Raw genomic sequence first — 12,665 nt, 5'->3', positions numbered from 1 at the left:
AAGTGCAGCAACGATATTTTAATACTTGTAAATACTTTAATATATATGCAGTGGCGGCTCGTGAACTTGTGGATTGGGAGAACTGCAGTAGATTTCGGTACATACAAATTTCACTTCTTGATACCATTACTAATAAGTATAGGACAAAAATAAATACACTACATAACGAAAAACCAAAACTTCCTGACTTAGTTGGGAGATGTCTGTGGGATCATTTGCTAATCCCTAAGAAAAACTAATACCATCGATTTCAGTCTGAATTTCAGATCGGCAGACACTCAACTTACAATCTTCCAGTTCATTCTGAATTGTCTTAGAATAACCTTAAACAGTGGCATGTTCCAAATGAGTTTTGAGAGGCTCGTTTAGATTACTCACGAACTGTAGCAACCCACGAAACACATCAGGGTTCTTCGAATCATTTTTTCATCATGTCCCCTAAGGGGATGTTCATATTGGCCACAAAATTTGATATAATCAATATTTTTTTTTTAAATAATTTCACGATTTTTTCTCACTTCTTGATTATGTTTGAGAATGTTTGTTCTGTTCGTTTCATTTAATTGCACAGCAGTATGAGTTGCGTAACATAGTCAATGAAACAACATTTTTCAGGTGAGACTGCGAAGATTCGTGCATTTTGCTTTTTAGGGGCAAATGTCCTAAATCTGTCACACCACTCCTAGTCTATGCAGCATCACCACCGAATAGGAGGCAAGGAAAACAAAATACAGATTTTTTGTTCACATCCACGTAATCACAAATGCTTAGCGTAAATTTCATTGTTATACTTCCTTACATATATGCACTATTTCGGCTGGATGAAGCTTAAGTAAGGTTTAAGTCGGGTAATGGATGACCCTTTAATTTCACTTCATTACATCAATATTCTCCGCAAGGGAAAGTTGGGAAAAATAAAATTAATATTCTGTAATTCACACACACACTCATGCTTGCAAATTTGCACTGGTTAAGTTACGGTATTAAGACGTCACACCAAAGCAACACTCAGATATAATGATGGTCAACAATTTTCTAAAACTGGAAAAGAAGTCTTTTTCGTATTTTACGTGCTATATCAAAAGGATTCTACTCGTGCAATCATTTTGAGTTAAGGCAAATATTAGGTTCTGCTGGAGGCTGGAAATATACGTAATAATAAGGCAAAAGAGAATATTAACTCGATAAGATTCTACAACAATAAGTATGTGAAAAGAAAATAAAAATGTTGTCATTAAGTTTCAAGGGAACAGAGAATCCATTTGACGCAGCATTACAATAGCGGTGTGGGAGGAGAGGAAAGATCCCTTGTGGCCTGGCTCTGCAAACCACTGCAGCGAGATATGGGTTTTAAACAGCGGCAGTTTCCCTCTGCTTCCCTTCACCTCTCTACCCCCTGACCAAGCAAGACACACTCTCTATGAGCTGACCACCCTGCAGATCCCAGGACGACTTTGAATGCAGTGTCAATTCCAATACAGTCAACGCGCAAAAAGATTATGCATAAGATAATAGTACATATTCCCGGCCAGATGAAATATAAAGCAATTTACCAATAAAAGCTGTAACAATTCTTCTAAAAATTAAAATAAATATTATTTTTATTTTCCTGTCAAAGCAAGGAGTGCTGCAGCTCCGCAGCTCTTATGGACGAGCCGCCCCTGTATATATGGATGCTTCGGTTTTGGGGGCTACAGTGTTGTGTCTTAATCTAGAGCAGTTCATAACATTCAGACTGCGTTTTAGGCTTGTTTACCTGGCCATCGCCACAGGGGGATCCTTCTGCTGCAGGCCTATATGCCACGCAGTAGCCGGATCCTGCATCAAAGCAGAACAGCTGTGCACACACTCTGTCGTCTTTCTGTAATGACACACACAAAAAGGATTTGTTCCATAAGTAATTAAATGATACATACACTTTTAATCACATATATTAAGGCTGGGAGGACCATAATGCTGACCACACGTACCTCCGTACTGGTTGGATGATGATTCACCTCTGCTTAGGCATGTGGATATAAGGTCAGCAGTCAGTTGGTCAGCATTGGCCCTTTATGGGCTGTCATGCCACGGATGATTGTTAATATATTGATTAATTCATTTATTTCATTATTATTGAAAGTGTGAAGCGCACTTCACACACTGTTAACTGCAGACCTGTATACAGTTGTACTAGTAGCATAAAAGGATGTGGAAAGCTATGGCTATGTTTATATTGATTTTTCAAAATAATTGTGTAAATCTCTTTAAGCCCTACAAATTTTATATGGAAAAGTTTTGAATGGCGACACAATTCTATGTATAGACTCTGATATAGATAATAATATCTCTGACATGAATATTTTTGGAGGCATACTGTACGTAGTTGCACTGTTTTGTTTCGTTTATCATTTTATCCAACAAAGAAACAATTCAAAAAGAAAATCTCTAGAACCTATTTCCAGCAAATAGTCATATTCTTTTTTTTTTTTTGTATAGAGACGTAATAAACCAGTGTTGAAATGGAGCCTGTCTGTCATAAAGGTACATTACCTTTTACCTTTTTTAAAAAATTGTAACACTTTTAGCATTTTAACTTTAGAAAGTTTTATAGTAATATATGTATCATTTTTAATAAAAATAATTATTCATCATTAGGAATTTAAACGCAGAATAAATATGGGAAATGCCTGCTATAATTCGGTTGAGAAGCTTTTATCATCCAGTCTGTTTAAAAAAACTGAAAGTTGGAATTTATAAAACAATTATATTACCGGTACCGGTTGTTCTGTATGGTTTTGAAACTTGGACGCTCACTTTGAAAGACGAACAGAGGTTAAGGGTGTTCGAGAATAAGGTGCTTAAGAAAATATTTGGAACTAAGAGGGATGAAGTTACAGGAGAATGGAGAAAGTTACACAACACAGAACTGCAAGCATTGTATTCTTCAGCTAATATAATTAGGAACATTAAATCCAGATGTTTGATATGGTCATGTCAGAGTGAATTCAGAAATGTGTATAGAGTGTTAGTTGGAAGACCAGAGGAAAAAAGATCTTTGGGGAAGCCGAGACGTAGATGGGAGGATAATAAAATGGATTTGAGGGAGATATGATATGATGCTAGGGATAGGGAGCGATGGTGGGCTTATGTGAGGGCAGCAATGAACCTCTGGATTCTTTAAAAATTGCAAGTAAGTAAATATTATTTGTAGATAGATATTACATTTGAGCATAATCCATCCAGTAGTTCAGGACAAATCACTGCACAGTGATTGGCATGCCAAAAACTCTTTCTGTGTTGTGATGAATGCAAAATTATATCTTACTTGCATATCGATATGTATGTCAATAATGATATGTAATTAGGTTAAGTTTAGATTTAAGACCTCTCCTGGCACTACATTATCATAATCAACCTATCACATCATCGGGGTAATGTAACTCCGCCTTCCAGGTGCCCCAACCTCAGAAGTGGGTTACAACTAAGCCACAGCCAGGAGAAAAGACCAGAAATGTCGAAAAGACAACCTGGTGGCATTGGAAAAAAAAAAAAAAAAAAATCTTTTGATTAAAAATCTTTAAATCGACTTTTTGCTGTAACATAACACGTAACACTTTCTTAATCATGTAACACTTTCTCTTTAATATTATAAGTCAAGACAGTTTCAAAATTCTTTGTCAGTGAATTTCATTTATATATTGCAGATTTCTATTTCGTGTGTAAAACTAATTTATATAAGACTTACAAAACAAGCGCTTGTCCCTCTGTCTTTTCTGCATTGGGCATCGAGTGTCAGTAGCTTGCCTGGAAGAACCCTGGGCAGAGATTCATCCTCGTGTGGTGAATTGTAGAGGCAAGTCGCGGTATCTCCACTGAAACAAAAGCAGTTAGTTGTTAACATATCACTTATTAGTAAGGAATTAACTGTGAATTACGATTTTTTTTTTTTTTTTTTTTTTTTTTTTTGCTTAGGTCTATATTGCAGAAGCAGTAGAACCAGAGAGTATTTTGCTATTTTCAGGTGCTTGTACAATGCAAAGTATAAAGTTTTAGTATTGTGTGAGTGTTTATTGGTTATTATGAACTACAAACTTTTTAAGAGTTTGTAGTGTTGTAAGGCAGCTTGTAGTGTTGTAAGGCAGCACTGGGGTTGATAAATAAATCTTCTTGATCTAATTCCACTTGCAAGTCCGGCTTCAGCTCCAGCTCTGACTCTTTCATAAAAGTTCAATATGTTATTTCTTGCATCTCTTTTGATTTATACAGGATGGTACACGAAATGTCATACCATTTAATTATCTCGTTAAAATTTTAATATTGTAGTTTCGATGTTTCGCACTGCGCTAGTGGATGCCGAAATTCATGGAAAATCCGATAGGTAGCATCACATTTCGGATGTAGCCATAGCTACGAGCACAAACATCAATTTGTGAAATGGCGGACAATGGGCGACTGACTGTTGAACACAAGGTGAAAATTGTTCTGTGTTGTGAATAAACAAAACGTTCGATTCTGGGCGAGGAAATCTCCTCGCATACTGCATGAAAAAGAAATGTTTGGGCAAAAGTTTCTGTATGGACCGCAATTTCGAGCCACAGAATCATCAATCAAATTTTCTTCGATGAAACTGTCAACCAAGTTCGATACAAAATCATGTTGGAAAGCAGTTTTATCCCCCATCTCATGGTAGAAGGTCTCCTTATGGAAGCATAGTGGTTCATGCAGGATGAAGCCCATCCACACACTGCAAACACCGTTCTGGATTACCTGCATGAGATGTTTGATCTTCGTGTGATGTCACATCTACATGGGTGCGGAAAAATGTGGCCGCCTCATAGTCCGGATTTCTTTTTATGGGATTCCTAAAAGAGAAGTCTACCAAAGGAGGCCAGAAAAGGTGGTGCAGCTCAGAGCCCTTCTAGTGGAGTTGTGTCATGCGCTATCTGAAGACTTGTGTCGAAAAGTGGTGACGAATGTAAGGGTTCGTTTGCAAGAGGTTGTGAGGCAAAACGGCGGTCATATGGAACATGTTCTACATTAGAGATAAAATTCCAAGTCCTAATTATTCTGTATAATTTTGTAAAGCTTTAATACAAATTAGTATGTGTTATGTATAAAATAAATGGTATGACATTTCATGTGCCACTCTGTATTTTCCCAAAACACGTAACCACACTGGATCACAAACGATTCACCACTGTTATTCTCACCCCATTCCACCCTTGAGACTGGCATTGACAAAAGACTGGGTTCTGAATGGGAGAAGTAAAGGCTGATGGGTGGGCGAATACCTGCTAGGTCATGGGGTTACAAGAGATGTGTCCCAGTTTCAGCTTTCCGAGTGCAACCTCAAAACCCGTGGAAACGTACAAAATGTAGCCAGAACATTTCGGGCCTCAGGAACAAATTTTACTGTAAGACAGGTTTATATACATCATAAAGTTTTCTACTTCAACTCTATATCCTTCATTCAAATAACTGATATAGTAGGTTATATACGACTAAAAAGCACACAATTTCGAGTTTAAGGTAGTCAAGTGACTGAGGCCTTGCCTCAGCCAATCAACCGCCACTGATGCAAACATGATTTTGCACACACGCACACAGATATACAATCATTTACTCAATAGGAAGTTAACTTTCACACTCACTTGAGGAAATGATGGAAAGATGACACACTGCAGGGCGACCATCTGAAGCCCTTCTCCGTGTGTCGGAGGTCACTCATGATGTAGCCATCTTCCCAGCGACATTTTTCTGCTCCAGGTCCCCCCAAGTAGCTTGGCGGAGGGGAGCCATCATGCACAGCCCCTAATCTGTGTGCCACAAACACGTCATATAGTTTTAACAGTTGTAATATTGATCTGAGTGGAATCAAGTTACGGTAGTAATATGTCACTTTTGTTACTTACAAATGTCCCACTTCGTGGGCTCCAACAATGATCCCTGAGAAGCCGCCAGTATCTTCTATAATGGCAACACTGTTAACTTTTTCTAGTCTCTTATTGACGACGCAGGCTCCTCCAACATATGCAAAACCTAAAGTGAAAGTAACATAGAACTTTAGTGTACTGACAGGAAAAAGTGTGATGTCTAGGTGAATATATCTAAGTTTCATAACTACATATACTAAATTTTCTATCATTATACTTGTATGTTTTAATAAGGAATTCGATTTCATACCAGAAATTAATAATTAAGCTAGTATATTTTGTGGTGTTCTAAATCTCATTACATTATTAAATATAATTTTGTTTGAAAATAACATAGAAGAATACATCATACCTAACTTATCAAGATTCAAAAGAAATTACGTTAATTTTATTGAAACGTTCCATTGTTGTAATCAATGCAGAGCTATCAATGTACACGGTTTCATCAGAAGTTTCTTCACAATACTGTAAACTGGGGTAAACTTGACTGATAGGATAAACTCGACCACGAAAGGAAAAGAAATATGTTAATCATAATATCAGGCCCAAATGTGATTTGTAATTATAAAAAAAAATACTAAAAGAAATAGAGAAATAATAATTAACTTCAAAAATATATTCAGTGCCTTCGATATGATTTAAATCCTTTCTTTTTGTGGTCAAGTTTACCCCAGCAGTAAAGTTTACCACAGTTTACGGTACCCCAATCTGTTTATCTTTTTGTCTTAAATCACTTTGTCTCTTTGTTAGGGTTATAGGTGGATTGATTTGATTACTGTATAAAATTTGTAAGGTACATAGAAGAAATTATTATAAATTCTTGAGAAAACTGTGATATTGTGTAACTTTATCATTGTTCTGTACAAAATATATTATATCGGTATTCATTGCAAAACATCGCTCATTCAAAACGAAATTTGATTTCTATTAAGTTGTTTCGTATCTTAAAGTTCATAATCTTAATAAACAATTCATGTCTGTATTCCATCTTGTATAGTGCACCTGTTCCCAAAAGATCTTATAAAAAGTCAAGCTGGCTTTTGTCTAATTCGCGTAAATTATCACTTGATCTATAATGTAAATTCCCCCCATAATTATGAATCTGCATCTGATCTCCACGAATAAACATTTTCGTTTTCTGAATGTTAAAATGTTCGTCTTTTCCTATTCTATAGCAAGAGTTAAACATTGCCTTAAGTTCATATCTGCATGATATCGACGAACATACAGTGGATTCATGCGACATCAAGTGAGCACAAAGCTGGACTTCCACATGTTTAGATCTTATAAACAGTTACAGATTATTTGTGACTAAATAATTTTATTATCTGAGCTGAAATCTTTCTCAGAAGGTTGGATTTATGCGTCGAATCATTAGTATAAGACATTGATAGCAAAGCATTGCTTAGAAATGGGACCAATACTGTAATGTATTACTTTTTTCCCTTTAATTTTTTCGTGTCTTGTAGGCTACTTTCTCTTAAAAAATACATTTTTCTGATTGTATAAATAGCAAATAATATACTACTATGTATCGAATTCATAAATTATTTTACGTTAATTTGATTAATTTCTTGTATTTGATCCATTTTAGTACCGGTACGGTAATTTAATTGTTTTAATGTTAGTGTTATTCTGAATATTGGTTATTTATAATTTGCAGTGATGCAAAACTTGTTTAATGAAATAGGGTTTAATATAATAACTTCTTTTCTGTAAATCCACAGAACATGATATCTTAATGGAAAAACATTTTTTAAACTTTTTTGTGCAATGTAGCAAGTCAACTATTTTTATTCTATTGTTTCGAATTGAAGTGAAATGGCTAATGTTTTTCTGTATAGGCTAATGTACTGTACAAGTATTTTGAATATACCATAACCATGTTACTACATTTAAAAAGAAAATGACTAGAATTGCATAATAACACTGAACTTTAGTGACGCTGAAAAATAACTATAATCAATAGTAATATATCATTTACATACTTGAATATCCTTTTGCAAAAAATTATTTATGTGAAAATAATCCTTACGAAGTTCTTAATTTGAGGTTGTGGCCATCTATTTCATATTGATATTAGGAAATTAACCTCAATTTAATCTAACTGAAAAGAACTTTCAATTATTATTTGCAACTTTGTAGAATGCAATATATTTTACTTATCACATTATATAAAGTAAGAAATACATTTCTAATTAGTGAATTAATAATTAGTGCCACCACATTTATGCAAATCATTAGAAACAACATTGATATTGTTATTTTAGTAGAGTATATCTGTTAGATCTATGCCCCTGAATGTTAAACATGAAGCGGTAAGTAGGTACACACATTCCAGAATTATCATTCAGCTTATTATGTATTTGTTTAGAGCATTCATTAAGTTTCATCATCTGGGTATGTTAGTTTGAGATGCATTTATTAGTAACAAATTTAGTCATTTGCATCAGTAACTGTTTGAATTTATAAATAATAAAAAAAACGGGTCGTACCATATTGCAAAATCAGACATAGTTTACTTACTGGTATGTGATAGTTATAATTATCTGTATTTTAGCGTGTGTGTTTTGTTTTTCTTTGGTGCATATTTCATCAAAAATTCTCTAAATATCTATTTTTATATCGTAAATTTCAAGAGTAAAGAGGATAGATATGTATATTATACTATATCTTCATTATATCAGAAGTGAAGGGATAAAATGAGGATCATATTTTAAATTCTATAAGAATTTTTCGTAGAATATTTCAAGATTCATGAAAAATTGTGTGATATCGGGATATATCATTAACATGTACTTGTCTTAATTTTTAAATTTGCCTGAATATATGTAATCATGAAAGATTTACACTACTGGTATTAAAGTTGTAAAATAAATTAGTACAGTATCTACTCATATTTTTAAAATGAGCTAAGTATTCATTCTTCATTGTTGGATACACACTTTTAACACTTATTTAATCACTGATTAACTTTATAACTTCTTTACTGTGTTAACATTAGAAAATTACCTGGCTGATTAGTTTCGAAGTGGTATTCTTCATTAATGATTAGACTTCCGACAATGAACAACACCACTTCGAAACTAGTCAACTAGGTAATTTTCTAATGTTAAGGCAGTAAAGAAGTTATAAAGCTAATCAGTAAGTATTTATGTTAACGATAGTGTAAAGTACTATATTTCATTTTTTTATAGCCTGAAGTTTCTGAAATAATTCAAGTTTTATGCTTGATGCAAATGACAAAGGTAACATTCGTGTTGCATACACAAGCTTGTAAAATGTTTTATGTTGAAATGTCAGGGGTTTTCCACAATGGTTATGACGTGTCTTAAGTAACTTATTGTGAGAAACTGTTTGTTTCAATTTAGGGATGTCAATTTTTGTACTATATCACAAAATTATTGTCGAAAATACGAATTTCGTCCATTAATTGACAATGAAACTAAGAAATATTCAAGAATACCTGTCAATAGAAAATATTTTCATACACTTTCTTATAGCAATTTTTTTAGAAAAAGTATGCTTTTAGTAAAGAATAGCTAGAAACAAGTTCTATTTTATGAGAATGTTTTAACAAATGAGGCTATCAAATGCAAAACTCGCCTTATCCAGGTAAAGTGATTTGTCAGAAAACAGGAAAAACCGTTATGGATATGGACAGTTTTGCATTTGATAGTAGTTTTCTGAGCCCTATGGAAGAGGAATTAGACAAGATTTGCACAAACCGACTATATCAGTAGATAGAGAGCTGCAAGAAGTACAACATCCCGTATGTAACTCAATTTTTTTTTTTATTTTTTTTATTTTTTGGGACAAGGTGAGTTTTGCACTTGATAGCCTCAAATATTACAGAACCTAAAGCTAGTATTTGAAAGAAATAATTTTTAGGCATTTAGTTTCCAGTAGGTATTACTTGAAATTAATTAAACTAATACAGTAATATCTGTTAATGACTTGTATTTGTATTATATGTAAAAGAGTTTGAGATTGTTAAAATTACCAACTTGATTGTAAATATTTATTACTTTCTCTATGAATTTAAGGACTGTAAAGTAATTATCAGTTTAATATTTATACAGTCTGAAATAGATTGACATCCCTGTTTTTGAAGGCAACCAAAGTGGAACCACTGATTTGCAGGGTTATTGTGGACAAGCACTGACATATGTCTAGCAAAATGCACGACACGAAGCACATCTAACCTTACCTGGGGCTCCAATTCCATTCTTGTTTTCAGCATTGGGGACAGAAATAACAAGAGAATGAGAATAATAAATGGCAGATAAATATGAAAAGACAGAGTAGTTGATTTAGTCATTTGACGTCACTGTCATTGTTAAAAGTCAGTAAGGAATGTATATAGCCTATCTTCAGTTTTATTATGCATATATTTTCAGTTTTGGGTGTACGTTTATATTTTTTATTTGCCACCACGTAGTTTCTTTGTAAGTAACGATAGAATACAACTCTACAAGGTATTTTCTTTTTTAAGCTGTTTATGTGTTATAAACATTTACTTCATTTAATCTTAAGAAATTTTTGTGTATGAAATTTGTCATTCTCTGGACTTCACATTGAACCACAAACGGTGAATCGTCATCTGTGAGACTTGAAGAAATCGCAATAAACTTTTTCTCTTAAGTCTTGAAGTCATTGTACAAAAATCCAAACGAACATAATATCAATGCGTTGGAAATTTCTGATTTTGTGGTATCAATTATAACACAATTATTCCAGGCTACAGTTGAAAATTCAAGTTTCAATCTTACTATCTGTTCTGTTGATTTGATTTAGATTAAAATTACAGTTGAATTTAAGTAATATGACACTTTAGTTTTAGAAATGATGATGATAGTGATGATGTGGAGGATGACGTCACCCTTTTGGAACTGTGAAGTTCCTATGTCAGGGTAGGTTTCTTAAGATTTCGAATGGTCATTTACTCTTCAAATGGAATCTGGAAGTTGTTCCAAAATGCGGTACAATTAATTCTTAACGCATTCATGAAAAGTTCATAATCATCACTTTGTTTTGCCTTTCTCCCATTCTAACATAGTCTTACTGATTTTTAATTTCCTTTAAAATTTAAGAGTGTCAATAACCGAAAGATAAACAAAATAACTCTGGGGGTTAAAATAGTTTACTACAAACTTTCATTTTATATTTCATATGCAATAGAAAGAATTATGCATTATTTTAATGTTATGATAACTTCATTTGTTATGACAATTTCATTGTATTTACAACGATACTTACATTTAAGTTCGTTTTGGCTGTTTTGATATTTTAAAAGTTATTTTATGGATGTTTAGTGGTGTCTGCGGTAATGTATGTTATGTGGTGTGTCCTCAAGTCACACAACATGCACATTTCTGCATGTTGAAGGTGGATGTCATTGAAAATACAACTTCTTCTTTAAAAAAAACATTACAACCATAGTTTTTAAGTTACAGACATGAAATTTTGTGTGCATAAGGAAAAAGAAATTGCATTCAATGGAAAAAAAATATAATGGATTACTTAGGAGTAAGACGTGTGCATAAATATATTATAAACATTTAACAGTTATGCCCTTTTTGTATGAAAGGCCTTAACATGAATCCTAATTATGCAATTCATTTGAAATTAATTTTTACTGTATAAAGCTAACGCTGCTATAAGATTACTGAACTATAATAAATACCATATGTATATTAGTTTCTTATTTATAAAATTTCGAAATTAGTGTTGCAAAAATATTAACTTTTTTCTTCATATAATATCCTATAAATAAAAATGTAAGTAATGAATTATTATCATCGTAGTTCCAAATGTTCAGCAATATGTAATGAACAACTCCTAAAAAAATAATGGCACTGGAAGTTATAGTTTTTGAGAAAAGGCTTTAGATCCTACAAGAAATGTATATTCTAAAGAAATGCACTGAAACGCCAACAAAAGGGGCATGATGGCAGATGCAGAGATTAATATTTAAACATTTTTAATATACTTCCAGGCCTTCTACAAATATAAAATTTATACACTATGTAGATTACGAAAAGCATATTTCCAAACAACCGATTTTTGACTCCAAATTCATGACATTCCCCTTTAAATTGCTGATCTGTGGTGCATGTAAAACAAACAATGGTAGACTATCGCTGTCTACAGAGGTCTAGAATATTTATGTTGTAGTCCTAACAAGCCTTGTAGAGTTTTCTTCTATCTGTATTGCAACTAACCTTCCTTTTGTATAAGTATTTTTAAACTACATAACATTATACTTTGTCATCATGTTAGTCTTAGGTAGGGAGTCGATAAAATTAATGAATAATAAGGACCAGTATATAAATACTTCTTAGGAAAACACATTTGTATTTGAAGATCATAAGTCTGTATTATTTGTGGTTTATGTCTCAACTTCTCATCCTTTCTGGTTGAAATAGGGAATATCTAAAAACAGGATTCTCTTATTACTGATGGCTGAGTGAACATAATTTAATGTCGTAAAATTGAGCAATTCTTCAATATTCTTGTTGGAAGTTGAAATATCAGGAAAGAGAAGAGCAGAGTCCTTTAACTTTCCTGTTTTTGTTAATTTGAATCAAGTAATAAACTGTTAATATATCATTACACGAATCAGTGTGAGAATATTGATCGAACAATTCAAACCATGATATTTTGTGTTGAAATTTATTTTCTTGTATATATAAATCTTGTGTTTTTTTGTTAAGTTTGTTTGTTATCTTCTTACTTCACACATTTCAA

The 12,665-nt window shown here is 33.1% G+C and overlaps 1 protein-coding gene across 3 annotated transcripts in view; it reads right to left on the bottom strand.

Annotated features, from left to right (window-relative positions):
• sona (sol narae) overlaps positions 1-12,665 on the bottom strand; it is a 516,598-nt gene that overhangs the window by 21,931 nt on the left and 482,002 nt on the right. For all 3 annotated transcript variants that reach the window (XM_069820352.1, XM_069820353.1, XM_069820354.1), the window contains exons 11-14: positions 5,895-6,021; positions 5,634-5,798; positions 3,728-3,854; positions 1,757-1,861 (exon numbers count right to left, since the gene is read on the bottom strand). In XM_069820352.1, the coding sequence (XP_069676453.1) occupies positions 1,757-1,861; positions 3,728-3,854; positions 5,634-5,798; positions 5,895-6,021 (524 nt within the window). The remainder of the gene's footprint in view (positions 1-1,756; positions 1,862-3,727; positions 3,855-5,633; positions 5,799-5,894; positions 6,022-12,665) is intronic.

This window comes from Periplaneta americana, chromosome 3, assembly GCF_040183065.1.
Source record: "Periplaneta americana isolate PAMFEO1 chromosome 3, P.americana_PAMFEO1_priV1, whole genome shotgun sequence".
Lineage (NCBI taxonomy): Eukaryota > Metazoa > Arthropoda > Insecta > Blattodea > Blattidae > Periplaneta > Periplaneta americana.
Note: the sequence above shows the minus strand (reverse complement) of the source record. Positions and strands in the feature narration are given on the sequence as shown.